Source organism: Octodon degus, unplaced genomic scaffold, assembly GCF_000260255.1.
Source record: "Octodon degus isolate 3935 unplaced genomic scaffold, OctDeg1.0 scaffold00077, whole genome shotgun sequence".
Lineage (NCBI taxonomy): Eukaryota > Metazoa > Chordata > Mammalia > Rodentia > Octodontidae > Octodon > Octodon degus.
This window is the reverse complement of record NW_004524653.1, coordinates 10778287-10795561: the sequence shown is the minus strand read 5'-3', so window position 1 is coordinate 10795561 and position 17275 is coordinate 10778287. Positions and strand designations below refer to the sequence as shown.

The following is a 17275-nucleotide window of genomic DNA, read 5'->3' as shown; positions in this document are numbered from 1 at the left end:
CCGCGCCGCGGGAAGGGGGCGTGGCTTCCGCCGGAAGTCACTGAGAGGAGGGGCGGGGTGGGGTCCACTCTCCAAGCGCAGCTCGGGAACCCACCTCTCCAGTGCGCGATTGTTTAGAGTTTGAAGAGCACCCGGGGTTGGGGGCTTGCCCTGGAGTTTTAGTGCCTGCTAGCATCGTGCAAACAAGTGAGCGTCGAAACAGATCACCTAGCTACTTTTGTTAAATTGTTTAGGTTCATTCCAGTGCTGGCCAGTCATGGAAAGAACCATGAAAATAAATTTCCCATAGACTGTTTCTTCTTGGAACCCTAGCCAATGAGGAGTAATGTCAGGGGCAGTAAATATTGACCTAGAATACTCGATTAATAAACATTTGTGGGGGCCGGGGAGATGGCTCAGTAGGATAAGCGGATGACTGGCAAAGGCAAGGATCTGAATTCAATCCCCGGTTCCACCAAAAAAAAAATAAATTAAAAAAAAAATTCGTGAAATATTCTCTGTATGCATTTAGCTTCGTAATAATTTCAGCCAGTTGATAGGGCTGGGTGTGATGGCCAACGCCTGTACATCCCAGCACAGGCAGCTGAGGCAGGTGGACCCCTGTGAGTTCGAGGCCAACCTGGACTACATGAAGAGTTCAAGGCCAGCCCAAACAATATAATGAAATCTTTCTTAAAAAATAATAAAGTTACCAGGCGTGGTGGCATGCACCTGTAATCCTTGCGCTGGGGAGGCTGAAAACAGGAGAATCACTACAAGTCTGAGCTGCATAGTGAGACCCTGTACCAAATACATTAATAAATAAATAAAATTAAACTAAAAACTTATAGATCCTAAAAAGTGACTAGGTTGTTCATAAACGAAGGTAACAAATACTATGTCAAAGTAACCAAAGGGCAGGTTGCAGGGCATTTGATTCACTTGTAGAATGGATTAAAAAGGGTAGCAGTTTTGGACAGGGAACAATTTTTAAAGTGGGCGGGCTAGGGCTGCACACTGGGGCCCCCCAGTTTTGTGCTTTTTACCCTCTAGCTGCTTCCTGGATTCTGCACTAGAATGGGCTGGCTGCAAAGGGATCCTTACAAACGACTCAGCTGGCTTCCTGGCCCCTCTGAACAGAAGGCCCAAGTGTAAACAGTGCTTTGTGCAAATTGCTGCTGTTGCCTCTGCCAGCTGGCGTTATGCAGGCATTAGTTCATTCAGTGCTTACCAAGCACCTACAATGGTCCCCATCGCCACCGAAGGTCTTGGCTTTATTCAGTAGTCAAGGCCTTTATTGCATGTACTTTCTATGCCTTTTCAAAGAGCTTGTCCTCGCCCCCTTCTCCGAGGCAAGAGAAAGTATCTATTTTCATCATTTCCCTCATTCAACCTTCCCAGTTACCAAGGCCATGGTTGGAGCAACAGCCTAACAGCACCAGCTGGAAGGCTGGGCATAAGCACAAGCGACACACTGGCTGAGGAACGTGTCTTTTTTGTAAGCATAAGTACTCGAGCTGTTTCCCGGCTGTATCTTTGGCAGGCAGAAGAGGGAGGACATGTTCACAAGGCAGTGCAGTGTGCCTTTCTCTGCTGTACCTGGCAGCGCTGAGCAGGAAGTGCAACAATCTGCAAGCGTCCTTAACCAGCAGGTCTGTGTCCTGAGTGTGTGGACAAGGCAGAAAAAGGGGCCCTTGGAAAGTGGCTGCGGGGTCTAGCTGCAGTCTCCCAGGCACGATGAAATGAAGACTGTCAGGGTGACTCTCCACCCTTGGGCAGGGAGCAAGTACAGACAAACAGCTGTTAATGGAACCAGTTTGTACAGGAAAGATATTTATTGAAAACATGGTTACTGACAGGAAGCTCCTGATGCTTTCTGGTTACACTCTTGGCTCACGATTGCAAGCATTTTTTCCTCCCGAATGTTCCATCCTAGGATAGGTAGGTGTTATATAAATATATATACATGTCTGTATAAGTATGGCCTATAGTAAAGAAAATATATAATACAATCTTCATTGGGTAGTACCTACCATGCCAGGCTACAAATACTGAATGCCACCGTGTTAACATATGTCCAGGGAGACACAGGCTGTGAGTGTGGTTCAAGTGCTACAGCACCAGGGAAGCCCCATGGCACAGGTGTGGCCTCAGCCAGCTCCCTGAATCACAGCCAGTGGTAGAAACCACAGCACTAGGAAGGAGAGGAAGGGAAGGCAAACTTCTGGAGTCTGGAAGGCCAAAGGGAAACAACCTGAAGGGAGCTGTCAGGTTAGTGGGACATTTCTCACCTACGAAGGGAAAGCTATAAATGTGGGGTGGGGCTGGAATCTAGTGTACTCACCACAGTCTAGCCCTAGTCTCAGCTGGGCTTTCCCTGCAGTGTTCCTGGAGAGCAAGAGAACAGGATTTAGCCTGTAGGTCTCTACATGGCCAGCATGAGATGGGGAGATTGTAAGAACTTTCATCTGCCCTGATAACCTACACGAGCAAGAAAAGAGCTGATAGCTCTAGACCAGAGATGTCAAAGCCAAACCTCAGAAGCAGCAACATCTTGGCACCAGATGAGGCTACAGTGAGCCCTCACAAAGACAAAAGTAAAGGCCCAAAGCCTGTACTCAGATCTGAGCCACAGGCATGAGCTACTCTAAGGCAGTCACTTCAACACTCTTAACGCATCCAGCACACTGGACCTCTGCAGGCAGCCATTCCTGGGTCAGTCCTGGCTTACATGGGCTCTGGCCAACCAGAGCAGGCTCAGGAAGAAAAGGAAAATGGCTGCTGTTAAACCCAGTTTAAATGCAGTGTGGGGGCTGGAGGGCCAGGGCACCAGCTGTTCATTTCTCACAGCCCAGTCGCAGGCTTCACGGTGACTGAGAGGGCAGAGGCCCCCGCCTTCATGACTCCTACTGAACAGGGACCAAGAGGAATGTTGGTGGTCCAAAGTGGGTTTCCAGAGTGGCTGACATTCACTGGCCACCATGATCACTACAGATTCCATATATGCAAATGACAAGGCACCAGACTGTGAGTGTCACTCCTGGGCCCCTATCCCTTCCTGGGTACTGTGGTCTGTGTCCCCAGGCTCAGCCATAGTGGTACACGAAGTCATAACTGCTAGGCTCCTTGGGCACTGGCGGTGGTGCTTCGGGAATCTGGATGTTTTCCAGGTCGAGGAGCCGCAGCTTCATTTCCATGCTCAGCAGCGTGTCTAGGTCACTCTTGGTCAGCTCACTGGACATGTCCTTCCCAAGAAGAGCACTGAGGCCATCAATCCAGATGCAGTACTGTGGGAAGCGAGTTGCAAAATGTTACATAGCAGTCGCAGGGCTGCAGATCCTGCCTAGGTTCCTGTTCTGATGGGATGTACACAGTCCCTTTCAGCACCATTCAGATAGGAAAAACTGATATGGAATAATAGCAAAGATAAATTGGGAGGTGATCATTAGTTTTTCAAGAGTCCTGGTATTTATGAGGGGTTTACATTAGAGTTTTTTTTTTTTGCAGAACCGGGGATTGAACTCAGGCCCTTGCGCTTGCCAGGGAAGCGCTTACAAAAATATGAAATGTGACCTAAAAATGCAATGAAAATTGAGAGGATTGCCTACTTGAAGTGAGGTGCATAACCAGAAAATGACTGGTGACCAGTGAATCAGGCATTCCCCAGATTACACATAGGAAGGGAGCCATTCTTAACACATGATAGGTTAAGAAAAAAGCAGGACACAAACAAGGATACCACAGGATCTCAAGTTTGTTTTATAAAGTAAACAAAAAATTGGGCAGGAGGGTCTCATGGTGAGAGGGAGCAGCACAGAACTCCCTAGTTCTTCCTGTTCCCTGTCTTGCTGTCTCCCTTTGTTCATACCTTGTTCACCTGTTCCCCACCTGTCCCTCACTTCCTCCTAACGAGACTTCATTGGCAGCTCAGGCTGTGTCTATACATCACCTGTCCTAGGAGCCTCCAGGCGCCACTGATAGCTCTGAGAGCTGTATTTTCCAGGGCTGCAGTGGAACTGCAGGTCCCTGTCAGTAGAACCAGGTCCATCTGGTTTAAAAGCCCAGGCAAAACCCACTACAACATGTGACTGGGTGCCCCTAGGAGGAAGGACCTGTCCCTCAAGTCTGTTTGGGTAAGAGTCATGTGAGACTGAAGGGTAGAGCATTTTCTGAGACCCAGGCAAAAAAGTTCTCCCTAACTGGCCCTGTCTTTCTAGTGACAATGTAGAGCTGTCACTAAAAAGTAATGTGGCAAGCCCAGGGAGTGAGGAAAGGCTCACGATGTGGCAGATCCCCAGTGTCCGCTGATGCTTCACAGTTCGCTGTGGCCGTCTGCCTCCCAGGGGATGCGCCAGTGCTGTGCATTCTTCCCCTTCTGCTTACGAGTCAGTGGGGCTGTGCTGTCCAAGGCAGTACTCACCTCATACTTATTAGGAGCGATGAAGTTCAAGGTCTCATCAGGGTCATACAGAATGGAGAAGGCCAATTCCAACACCTCCTAAACAAGAAAGGGTTTCAGTTACTTGGGACAATGGAATGGCCTGAAGTCTGAATACCAAAATCTTGGCCAAGTCCTAGTAATGTGGCATATCACCAAATGTGTCAATGCAGGCATGACAGCGCTAGAGCCCCCAGGCGTGCATACGGGTATGACTAGGCATGTAACACAACCTTAACCTTAGCTCATCCACCCTTGCCCAAATCACACTGTGACGCTGTAAAGATGGGATAAAAATTATCGCCAGCACTCAGAACCATGAACGCCAGAGTTCATGGCTGGAGGTCACCCTAAGTGTTTTTCTGTATTACCAAGATGACTGACTTTCACCGTCTCTCATGCTTAACTATCACAGGAAAGTGCTGATGGTTTAAAACAAACAAAAAAACCATATTGCAGACAAATTTAGGATAGTTGGAACATCCACAAAATAAGTGCAATGGACTGAAATAAATAATTTATTTAAATCTCTAAATTCATAATAATACTAAAAAAAAAGCACAGACAAAAAAAAATTTATATACCAGGGAGCTAACTCACTGTTTTAAAAGCAGGCTCATGAAAGAATCAAGCATTTATCTTCTTTTCTTACATAAATGGTACCATTGGGAAACTCACAGTAGACAAGGGCAAGTTTCTTCTAAGAGAAGTAGTTCAGCTCACACACAAAAAGGAGAAGGTGCAGGGAGAGTGGCACTAGTTTACAAACCTTAACTTACTAATGGCTGAGGCCCTGAGCCACACCCAGCTGCCACAGACTGCTGACGAGACCCCCAGACATTATGAGCCTCTTAAGGGAACAGAATACTGTCTATGATGTGGCTTGCCAGAAAAAAGCTAAACCCCAACCAAATCAAACCTCTAGATCCCTCTACCAATTTACAGATCTAGGACAGGGCCAGGTTAAACTACTCCTTGGGGAGACAATCAGCAAAATCTAGACTCTGAGAAATGACCAAACAAGCAACCTGGTTTCTTCACCTAATATACTGCAGAGAAAATAAGATGGAAAAGATGGAGAGGGAACTTATGAATGAATGAAGAAACTTAAGACTGGGCTGGAGAGATGGCTCAGTGGTCTAAAGCACCTACTTGAAACAAGCTTGGCAAAGCACAGGGACCGCGGTTCGATCCCCAGCACCACATGCCAGCCAGACCCGCCCCCTGGTGGGCTGAGCTGGCCACACACACACACAATAAATAAATGTAATAAATAAAAGTAAATAAATATTTAAAAAAAAAATAAAAAAAAAAAAAAGAAACTTAAGACTCACCACAGGGCAGACATTACCTGAATTCTGATTTAAACAAAATGAGTGTGCCTATATGTGTATATACATATAAACCAGTCAAGCACTTACCCTACTGAGCCATCTCCCCAGCCCCCTATACATATAAACCATAGCAGACTTTTAATAAAGAAACCATGACATTCATAAGGTAACTGATGGACATTCAAGAATGAATGGAAATTAGATGTAAAATAACTTTTAGTTTCATCTTAGGTGAGCTAAAGCTATTATGGTCCTATATATTTTTTATTTTTTTAATGATTATTTTTTTGATATAGGGTCTCACTACGCAGCTCAGACTCATAGTGAGCCTCCCGTCTCAGCCTCCCCAGTCCTGGGATTATAGGCATGCGCCACCACGCCTGGTTCCAGGGCTGGCACCACACACCCGGGGTTCCAGGGCCAGCACGGCATGCAGTACCAGGGATCAAACTAGGGACCTTGTGTTTGCCAGGCAGGTGCTTATATTGCTGAGCTATATCCCCAGCCCTTATTTTTTTTTTTTTTTGACATAAGACCTCACTATGCAGTTCCGGCTGGCCTTGAACTCATTTTATAGCCCAGGCTGGCCTCAAACTTGCAAGGATCCTCCTGGTTCAGCCTCCCAAGTGCTGGGATTACAGGTATCAGCTACAATATCCAGTCAGTCCTATGGTTTAAATATTCACAGATGAAACCATGTGACCCTTGGGATTTTCTTCAAAGTCACCAGGAGCAAGTGGATGACAGAATGGGCTATAGTTGCTGAGGCTAGGTGATGTACGCATGGGGTTCAATTTTTGTGTATGTTCAAAATTCCTCTCTACAGAATGTTCCACAATAAATTAAAGGAGAGAAGAGAACAAGAACCTCCCCCCAAGCCTCCACCAGCTGCACTCTACAGTTAGCTCTGTGACCCACTCAGGGAAGGACTGCTCTTACCTTGTTCTGTTTCAGAGCACTTTTCTCTTTCATGTGGGGACAATCTTTCCCAGTGACGATGGCCTTGATATCTGCAACGGGAACTGATAAATGATGGGAGTTAGTATCTGGACCGAACGCTCAAGCAGGTCGGTGTCCACCCTAGCGTTGGAAGGGAAGCTTGGGGCAGACTGCCAGGAAGTTCTGGCTCCCAGGCACAAAGCTTTCTACAAGCTCAGGGAGCGTGGAGATGCAGCACGGCCTTGAACTCTTCCTGCCCTCTTGGTCACTTCCAGTCAGGTGTGGTTTGAGGAAGCTATGTTCAGAGCTCACTGGGTATAACTTTGTGAGACAAGGTGGATGGTCCCTGACAGATGAGGAATCGAGAGCAGAGAAGTGAAATAGCCAGGACTATTCAGGCAGATGAGTTCAACTATCATAACAACAGAGAAATGAACTTACTTTTCTCCTGCAGGGATTCGAATGTCACCTCCCCTTGAGGGTTGTCATCCAAGTCACCATAGTGCAGGACCTTGTGGTTCAGTGCCAAGCGGCAGTACCAGAACCGTTCTGAAACACAAGCCAAGCAGATGAGCTAGAAAGCACTGGAAAGGCCAAGGTCCACAAAGGGCTGGACAGCAGTGGCCTGCCTGTTCCCTGCAGGGACTGTGCAGGCAGGCGCCTTCCGGGGAGGAGGGAGGCCAGTGGGTGAGGGCCAGCCTGGTGCCCATGCCTGCTCTCACCTTGCCTCCGGCGGTTCCCAATTTTTCGGAAGCTGCTGCCCTCACAGAGCCGGTTCAGGCGTTGCTGTTTGATCAGCTCAAGGATCTCAGGCTGGATCTTCTCCCTCAGCTCCCTGGGGTAGACACGCACCAGAGTATGGTTATGGGGACAACGGCACCCTTGAAGACGGAAGTGGGGACAGCCTTCCCTGAGGCTCCTGAGGGCACTCACACAATCGGTGGGGACTGGAAATCATCCTGACTCATTCTCTCTGACTGGCGCAGTCGCAGGATCTCAGAGTAGCTCAGGCTGCGTAGTTTGCTCTTGAACTGGTCCAAAGAGTTGGGTTTGGAGGGCAAAGCTCTAGTGATCTGCTCTCGGACCACTTGCATGACCTAAGGAAAGAAGACAGTGACTCACTCCACCGCTCTGAGAAACAGACTGGCTGGCTCCGGAAACCAAGGCTCTCTCATCTTGGTGAGTTGATTAGATACCCGCTGGGAAATGTGTACTAACTTTCTATGGAACATCTTGCTAGTGGAGTTCGGTTAAGTGACAGATACTTCCAGTATATTTCTTTTTCTTTTCTTTTATTTTGGATTGAACTCAGGACCTTGCGCTTGCCAGGCAAGCGCTTATTCTACTGAGCTATCTCCCCAGCCCTCTTTCTTTCTTTTTAAAAATCTTTCATTTATTTATTTGGTACAGGGTCTCTACACAGCTCGGGCTCATAGTGATCCTCCTGTCTCAGCCTCCCCAGCGCTGGGACTACAGATGTATGCCACCAGGCCTGGTTTCAGTGGCCGGCTCAGCACGTGCAAGGTGGGGCCATCTATCTCCCTAGCCCTACTGTATATTTGATTTTGCTGTAGTTTTTTTTGGTTGAAATGTTTTTTAAGGGGAGTTTATTTTTTGTTTTTGCCGCCTAGGACCAAACCCAGAGCTTCCAGCTTGCTAGGCAACCATTCTACCGCTGAGCTAAATCCCCAGGCCAATTCCTGTATATTTGAATTAGTCACTGGTATCAGAGTTATTACAAGCACAGAATTTTGGAGTCAGAGAGAAATGGGTTCAGATTTTGACTCTGCTTTAAGACAAAGTCTTTGAGTCCTTGTTCCCTGAGCAAGACACTGGACATCTCTGAGCCTCTATCCCCTCACCACTAAATGAGAAAAAAAAGACACTTTTTCCGCTCGAGCTTCTGTAAAGTATAGAAGATGCTACCTGGAAGGCTGGCACAGTGCCTGCATGCTGTGGGGCATTAACCCTAAAACAATTATTAAAAGATTGGAGGGGCCAGGGAGATGGCTCAATGGAATAAGCACTTCCTTGGCAAGTGCAAGAGCCTGAGTTTGATCCCCGGTTCTGAAAAAAAAAAAAAAGATTGGAGAACACAAAATCAGGCGTCTTTGCTTAGAGGACATATAGGTAACTTTTTATTTTTTATACTGACCTTTTCTAATTTTTTTATGATGAGATGATCAACTTTAAAACAGTCAGCTCCTAGACTGTCATCCTGTGAAGATCTAGTACAGTGCTCCACATGGACAAAGTACCCAGAAAGTACCAATGCATGAAAATGAAGCACCCATGACGTGCACAGCACAGCACAGCACCACTCTTCTGCCTCTCCTAATCTTTGCAGTCCAGAGGCTGCACATAGTAGGGTACAAACAGCCCGCAGCTATTCTGCTCTGCTACTGGCCTGACTCCTAAGGAAGATGGGGGCTCAGGTACTGGCTTCACTGAGAAAGTGAAAGATTTGGGCACCAAAAGGTAGACACCACCTCAAGGTCACAGAGGGAGCACTGCCAGATAGGACCGAGGCTCTCCACTGCCTCACCTTGTGACTCAGCAGGGCAGACCAAGCTGGTTTTCTAGCTCAGGGATTCTCCAGGCTCTGGGCAGCTGTCTGAGACTGTCATATGATAGGAAGGACTGTCTCCATCCACAGGCTTCAGAGCAACTTGGTGACACTGACCTTGTTGAAGTCCTCTGCTGTTGCCCTCATCTCCTTCCAGGTCTTGTTCAGCAGCTGGATGCAAATTCCAAAGAGCTCTTCAAATGCTCGGTCATGGGTAAAGAACATGGGGTGGTAGTCATTGCGGCCTTCATTTGCTGTGGAAGAGAATAGTGAAGTGATGATGGTTTTTGCCTCTAGGGGGCCAGAAGCTCACATCCAAACCTTGGATTTCCTGCACCAAAGACCCATGGAACAAGAGCAGAGCAGGCCAGTGGCTACCAATGAGAGTGGGCTGGGCTTTTCATTTCCTCAGCTGCTTTAGGGTGTTTTTCTTGGTCTGCCTCTACCCTGTTACAGACTTAGCCAGCCCTGACATGCAGCATGGGTTAGCCTCTGTAAGAGCTCAAATTACCAGTTCAAAGTAATGGCCATGGCTCCCTGAAGCAAGAATAAGGATTATCATCACCTCATGCAATAATTAGAAAACCCTAAAAGGTGACCCAGTCCCACTGATACCTAACTGTTCATATGTCCAGTGTCACCTGGCTTTTAGAGACAACAGTGGCTGAAAAAGAAGAAGGAGCTGCAGACACTTACGCAGTTCCCCAACCTGCAAGATTTCACAGAGCATTTTGGTGAGCTCGATGGCACTTCGGCCAAAGGGGCATTCATGCTTGTCTTCCCGGCTGCTGTTCTCCAAGACAATCTGTGGGGCAAGAAGAAAGGGAGATTAGGGGAGGAAGGCAAGAGATGGGCATGGGGAATGAGATCAACGTGTCGTTACCCGAATGTAGGTGTCCTGGTGGACTTTAGCCAAGTACAGCATGTTGTCCAAGGCCAGCATTCCAGGAGGAGTCTGGGTGAAGTCCAAAGCCGGGTTGATATGGTTCTGGAGAAACACACCCAAGCTGAGACGAGGTGGTGTCCTTGTGTGTGAATGAGCTGTGGGGAAGCCTACTGCCCTGCTTTCTCCACTGCCAGCGCTTTGTACTCACTCTGCTCAGGCCCAGCTCTTTTCACACACCGACCTGTACTACTACATGAGCTTCCAGAGTTGGACTGAGGTTGTAGTTGCCTCCTCTTGTATCCCCAGAACCTGGCATGCTTGCAGGTATGGAGTGGGTGTGCAGTGAACTCTTATTCATCAAAGTAACCCCACCCTCAAGCCATATTCTACCACGAAATAGTCACCTTAGCTTTGCAAAGAATGTAACTTCTTTGGGGAACAGGGCCCTCTCCACCTGATCTTCCGGGGTCTCCTACTTAGGAATTTCTTTTACAAAACCGAATGCTGCATATAAACTTGCAAATGTGCCACTGCGAGGCAAACCAAATGCCATGACCTTCCTCCTTCTTGTCATCTATTTATTGCAGGGCCACCACTACGAAGGAGGAATTATCAGGCTGCTGCCTGGTGGCTGCTGATCAGTAGGGAGGACAGCCTACCACCCTCTGTGCTCTGGGGTACTCACAGTAAATCCCAGCATTTTGTAGTCCTTGGTGTACATGGCTTTGCGTTTTTCAGTTCCACTCCCAGGGACGTTGCTAGAGTCAGACTCTGCATCGAATGCAATCCTCCTCAGTTCAAATATAATATCTCTCTGTGCCTGAGTGAAGATGCAGATAGTTAGCAGGCAAGTGAGCTGGCCAGGGCAAGCAAGGATGCGAACATGGCTCAGGTCTCCCAGGAATAACTCTGGCCCCGGTGAGTCTGTCTGTTGGGAGGCATTACCTCTACCTCAGTAGGGCAGAAACGGCCTGGCTCCTAGAGGCCCCAGTAGGCACAGACCGCTAGATTTCCCAGAGCAGATGCAAATCACTTCTGTAAATGAAGACCACCCACACACTGCCTGCCCGACAGGCAGACTGAGCGGGGAATGCGGCCCAGCTGAGAAGACAGCGCATGCCTTTAGTCAGGACGGCACTGCTATACTAGCACCTGCCTGATCATTGGGGTCCATCTTGGTCATCATCCTTTCTTCCAGGAGGTTAAAAGTGAGGACCTGAAGGACGTACAGCTGATGGGCCATCTCAGTTTTGATTGGGCGATTCCCTCGGATCACATGCTAGAAAAGCAAAGGCAGGAAACAGGGCTGAACTGTCTTTTATTTGTTTCTTTTTTTTTGAAGTGACACATTCATGTTAGTGGGGAAAAAAAAAAAAAGTGTAGCAGGCAGGGAACCAGTTCCCTCCCACGTAGAGGGACTTCATGTTCTAGAAGGGGATGGGGAATGCATGGCCTGGACTTGGGCGGACATGATTCACTGCAAGCCCAGAGCAGTCCCTCCCCTTGCACACCACTGAGCAGAGGGGGACGAAGGGCCCCTGACCTTGGCTGCACTAGAGCTGGGAGAGGCAAGTCCTTGAGGTCAGGAGACTGGATCCACTCCAGTCAGGGCCCTCACAAGATTACTGAATCCAGAACAACCAAGAGTGCATGCAAAACTGCCACTTTCTCTTACAAAAATAAAAACATCTTGGATGGTATCACCCAGCGAACAGGCTTTAGAAAAGGTCATCTTCTTTAAATGAAACTGAACTACCTACTCAATGGGGAAATATCTAATTCTCTTGTCCAACCACTCATGCCACCTCCCCCTCCTGTGTGTCACTTTCCTTTCTCTGATTCTGTCCTCCTCTCTCTGGCCCACCCTCTGTGGTGGCTCATCACTCCCTCTGACCCGGCGCTCAACATCACCCTGTCTCCTCCCACACTCCCTCCATCCCTCTGTCTTTCTTACACAGGCTGTCTCCCTGTCCTGATGTCCAGAAACCTCACTACTCTGCTCTCCTGCGATGACCTGTTCTTCCTCCTTGCTTCCCTAAACATTACAGTGGTCTCTTTCCTTATCTAAACTACTATCCTGGGCTGGGGACATAGTTTAGTAAAATAAGCGCTTGCCTGGCAAATGCAGGGTCCTGAGTTCAATCCCTGGTACCACAAAACAAACAAAAACTACTATCCTGAATCCCATCACTCTGGCTCCTTTGTTGCTCAAATGAGCCTCCTGTCCAGTTTCCTGTGTGTGTAACCTCTGTGTCTCTTAGGTTCTCTTACTCAGGGGTCATCTCTAGAAGTACGCTGTCCAGAGTGTTAGCCATGAGCCATAAGTGGTTATTTACAATGATAAATTCAGTTCTTTAGTGGCACTAGCCCCGTGGCTAGTGGCTGTGGTACAGTGCAGGCCCAGAACGTTTCCATTAGCACAGAAAGTTCTGCGGTGCACTCTTGTTCTAGAGCCCTCTAGCTCTAAACCATTCTTTTCAAAGCTCCCTGGTACTTTAGATCAGCACTCGCTAGAGCTTGCGTTGGCTCTAGATCAATCTTTTTAAACCTGCACAGTCTAATTTGGTGGCCACTAGGCACGTGTGGTGGTGAACACTTGACACGTGGCCAGTCAAAACTGAGCTGTGCTGTGTGAAATGCACACCAGACCTCAGAGCCTCGGTATAAAAAAAGAAAATGTAACATATGTGATTAGTAATGTTTTCTATTTATTACATGTTGAAATGATGTTTTGGGTATCTTGAGCTGAATAAGCCGTATCACTAAGCTTCACTTTCACTACGCCTTTTTTTTTTTTTTTTTTTTTAACACTGCTGGCACACTGCAGAACATTTTACGCTGCCCAAATGAATGGAGTTGTATTTCTACCGGCCAGGATTGCTCCAGACCTCTTTCCCCGCTGTGTGCCTCTCCTACTCCAGACATGCATTCAGTTGAGTTGCCACAGCCGAACATAGGTATTTAGATTCAACTCATATTAAAGTCATACTTTCTGTTCCTCAGCCACTCTGGACTCCTTTTCAGTGCTTAGGTGATGACCATTTCAGACACATCGCCATCAATTCCAGGCTTGCCAATGTGCTTGAGTTAGATCTTGCCCTGCCCTCCCTCTGAAGAGGAAGGACGCTGTTCCAGCCTCCAGTGCCGGGTCAGGCACATGCGCTATTTCTCCTGCAGGAGAGCTGTCCTGGCTCGGCCCCCGGGGTTCTCTCACCTCCCCAGCACTGTCATTCCTCCAGGCTCAGGGCTCTTCTCTACACTGCTGCTTCCGGCCTCCTTCCACAACTCTCCCTTGCCTCACCTGAGTCTTTTTTTCTCTACTGTACCTTCTCTCTTTCACCCTGATTTCTCTCTACTTGTCCATCCTTAGTCTTTCCCCTCACATAATCTATAAAGCAGCTTTGAATGGTGGTGAAACAACATGCTTTTGAGTTTTCTCTCACCTTAGCCACCTTTCTTGAACTGAAGAGACACCATGACGGGAAGGTAATTAGCCAGCAGTGGTCTGAGGCAGCATAGCTCCCGCGGGATGAGCTGCAGTTTCAGAGGTTTCCTCCAAAGGCTCACTTGAGCTCACCTGGCTAGCATGCATGCCGAGGCCTAGGCTCTCTGGCTGCCTGACTCTGCTAAAACCCTGGACTTCAGGGAGCATGAATTAACCCTCAGTCTCCATGCTCAATTATCTCCTACAGTGGGATCTTTGCTTGATCACAGGGTTTCCCAGAAATGAGCTGAACTTCCACACTCACTAAGGCAGCTAACTCTCAAGCACAATTTCATTTGCCCCAGCAAGGACCTGACTCTCATGTACAGTGGACAGCACCCTGATGGCTGCTCAGGCTACACACAGCAATGTCTGGGAAGCTGTCCACTGTCACAGCAATGTTCCAGTATTTGTTGTTGCTGTTGTTGGGGGCTTCCTGCTAGGTTGCTAGCTGGCCTCTGACCGCCACAGAAGCAGTCAGTAGTGAGGAGTTGGGGACTCTGCAGATGTAGAGCAGCTGACCAATCCATGCACAAGAGCTCAGAGCTTACTTCACAAATTCTCTCACCTTCAAGTCCTGTTCTGCCTACAGAGCAAAGATTGCCAGGTGCCAGACACCATGCTGAGCACTGTCTGTACTGGTGAATTTAGTCCTCACACTCACATGAGCAAATCAAAAGCCCAGAGAAGGGAGGTGAACTGCTTGAGATCAAAGCAGATTAGAAAATGACAGAGCAGGCCAGGTCGGCTCCAAAGTCCATGTTCAGCATTTTAAGCCTTTCACTCTTGATGCCTGACTTTTCCTTTATGCCCTTCACTGTGGTCTCTCTGCTTTCCTTTCCTTATGGTGTAGATGGGCATGCCCCTGCCAAGCCTCAGGTGCTAATAGGTGGTGCTGGACCACAGGTTCAGAGCTCTTCATGCTGTGAGACTGGCCTTGGCTGGAGGTGGGTCCCTGGGTGCAAGGGGGAGAGCTTATCTGCCCCCCTTCCCCTGCTTCTGGGCTGCCATGAGCTGAGCAGCTCTCCCCACCAGGCCCTTCTACCATGCTGCTGCTGCCCGGAAGCTGGCAGATCATGCAACGACTGAGATTCCTGAGGCTGTGAGCCACTCAGACACCTCATCCTCCTTAAGTTGTAGGTGTGTTCTGTCCCAACAATGAGGACCGTGATCAAGACACCTTTGCTTCTGACAGCTGAGAAAGCTGCTTTCTTTTAATCCAGATCTCTGGCTCTCCTCCTCAGCTCCTGTCTCCTCTGATTGCCTACTTCTGCCTTCCCATACCCCATGTCAACACTGCGGGGTCAGGAAAGGAGACCTCTGTCCAGATCCTACTACCCCTAGAAATCCCGCTTTCCTCCCTCGTTTCCCCTCCAGGAAGCACACAGCTCTTACTAAAATGCTAACGTGGTCATTTCCTCTGCCTGAGCAGACGCCCTCAAGCAGCTTAGGAATAAGACTGAAGCCTTTGTTGAACTGGGCTCTGCACTCGCTCCAGCCTCACAACCCATTTGTCCCTTGTTCCCCTTTCACCCAACCACAAGTCCTTCTTGTTCCCAGCTGCTCTCAGAAACCCTAGTCCTTCTTCTACTTAGCACCCAGGCACAGCCAGGTACATCCCTGAAGGCTCAGCGCAGCTCTCCTTCCTCTCCCAGATCACGACTCTCGAGCGCAGCACTGACCTCTGTGCTATCGTCACTGTCTTTCCTACTACGAGGTTTTTTTCTTAGATAAGGGCTCACCAAGTAGTTCAGGCTGGCCTTGATTCACCACAACCTTCCTGCCTAAGCCTCCTAAATGTTGGGTGGCGTGTGCCACCACACCCAGCTTTTGGCCACAAGGTCTTAAGAGAGCAAGAATACTCCTACTCATCTCTGTCAGTACCCCACACAAATCAGGCTCACGATGAGTGGGAGTTGAGTGAACTGCTTTCCTCTTTGGTGCCTATTTTAACAAATTCCCTGTGGATAAATATGTTGGAGATGAAGCAAGTACTGTAGCTGACCTTGGCCCTTCCCTGGGGGCGCTGCAATTCCTGGTGAGACAGCTTCATTAAGAGGATTATTAAAAATGCTTAGCAGTTTGAGAGGAGTTTAGCCCCTATTAAGTTTTCTCTGTGTGTCCCATTACTTAATACTGATTCCAGTAATAACTGAAATAATTGCTATTCATAGTAAGAAGACAGCAGTAACAAAATCCAGCGTGCTCCAGAACTTACATTGAGGATTATGGATCGGAGGTGCTTCTGTGCGAAGGCATTGGCCATATCCTAGGGGGAGAAACAGTAAAGGTAAGGAAGGGGGGTGAGCACACACCTGTGACTGCTAGCAAAAGGAAGACCATGACATAGCTCTGGGGCTTTGCCTTTAAAACTTTTTCCTTTCAAATGAAGTGAGTTAGCACTATCAACTATATTTTACACTCTAAAACATTCCCTTTATTGTGAGTGCAAATTAACTAATAGTTCTTCCTCATGCATTGTCTTCACAGAGGGACACAGACAACAAGACACTTGTAGTACAAGGACGCTGGGCGACAGACAGCGCACGCAGAACAGAGAGTAGCACGATGGTCCCCACACTGCACGTGTCATTCCCGGCAGCTGCCACCACCAAGGCCACTGACTCCAAACTGAGGAAAGGACTGGCCAGTGCCTCCTCCAGCCCTCCATGGGCAGGGCCAGAGCACAGACGTCCTAAAGCGGAAACCTGACTGTTCGGACTGGCTGAGACAGAATGTGTGTGTGCTTCTGGGTAATCGTACGTAACAGGCTCACCGTTCAAAGTTACGTTAGGTTCAGACTTTGAAAGTAATGCTTTATTTATTTAGCATGCTCAGGAAATGAAGTGTCTTACATAAGTGAATCTTCCAGAGAGTAAAATGTCAAGGTTACTCTCTCAGAAATATTATTTTTAACTATTCTAATGCACATCTTTTTAAAAAAAATACACACACACACACACACACACACACACACACATTCTTTGTTTCTGAAGTGATTATAATGAATGTAATCACTGCCAAGGACTTGGCTTCATGTAAAAGAACACCAGTGATTATTCTGTGTTGTGACACTGTACCACTCTAAACATTTTAAACATGAAGCTATTTTTCCCTGAATAAAATGTTTCCAGATTATGATGCTTTTCATTTTTCCGAAAGCTAGTCACAATTCTTCCGTCTCCTCCTTCCAATGTCAGCCATCACTTCTCACTAATGGTAGTTAGTGTGACTTTGCTTCCTGAACTGCTGCCTTCATTTAATTTTACAGACGATTCTCCATCAGGAGGCCTAACAGAGCTGCTGCACCTCTCCTATGGAGTAATAACCGTGAGCCCTCACTTTCCTCAAGCAGAAAGGCCTTTCTCACTGCTAAATCCCTACCCGCATTCCAAATGGCTGAGGCTGCCAGGAGCACTGAGTTTTACTTTTCATCTTCTGAGCACGTACTGTCTGGTGGGGATGGAAAGTGGCCTAAAAACTCCTTTGGTAGCCACAGGGAATTCAGTGAGATTAAACTTTGCTAAGGACAACTCACAATGTGGGGAACTGCAAGTCATCCAGAACTAGAATATAAAGGTCTCAAAACAAAGCCTTCCCTTGGTCCTAAGAGCCAATCACGCATCCTCTTTTATATCCTCATAAAACT

General features: G+C 47.9%; 1 protein-coding gene across 2 annotated transcripts in view; it reads right to left on the bottom strand.

The window, feature by feature from the left end:
* Positions 1-1792: 1792 nt before the first annotated feature.
* Positions 1793-17275, bottom strand: part of Elmo2 (engulfment and cell motility 2) — a 39879-nt gene continuing 24396 nt past the window's right edge. Inside the window, exons 10-21 of one of the 2 annotated variants that reach the window (XM_004636072.3) lie at positions 15845-15895; positions 11299-11421; positions 10828-10962; positions 10140-10244; positions 9953-10061; positions 9374-9510; positions 7624-7787; positions 7413-7525; positions 7132-7239; positions 6691-6773; positions 4400-4477; positions 1793-3266 (exon numbers count right to left, since the gene is read on the bottom strand). In XM_004636072.3, the coding sequence (XP_004636129.1) occupies positions 3066-3266; positions 4400-4477; positions 6691-6773; positions 7132-7239; positions 7413-7525; positions 7624-7787; positions 9374-9510; positions 9953-10061; positions 10140-10244; positions 10828-10962; positions 11299-11421; positions 15845-15895 (1407 nt within the window). In that variant the 3' untranslated portion in view covers positions 1793-3065. The remainder of the gene's footprint in view (positions 3267-4399; positions 4478-6690; positions 6774-7131; positions 7240-7412; positions 7526-7623; positions 7788-9373; positions 9511-9952; positions 10062-10139; positions 10245-10827; positions 10963-11298; positions 11422-15844; positions 15896-17275) is intronic. The other variant, XM_004636075.1, reaches the window with a different exon arrangement.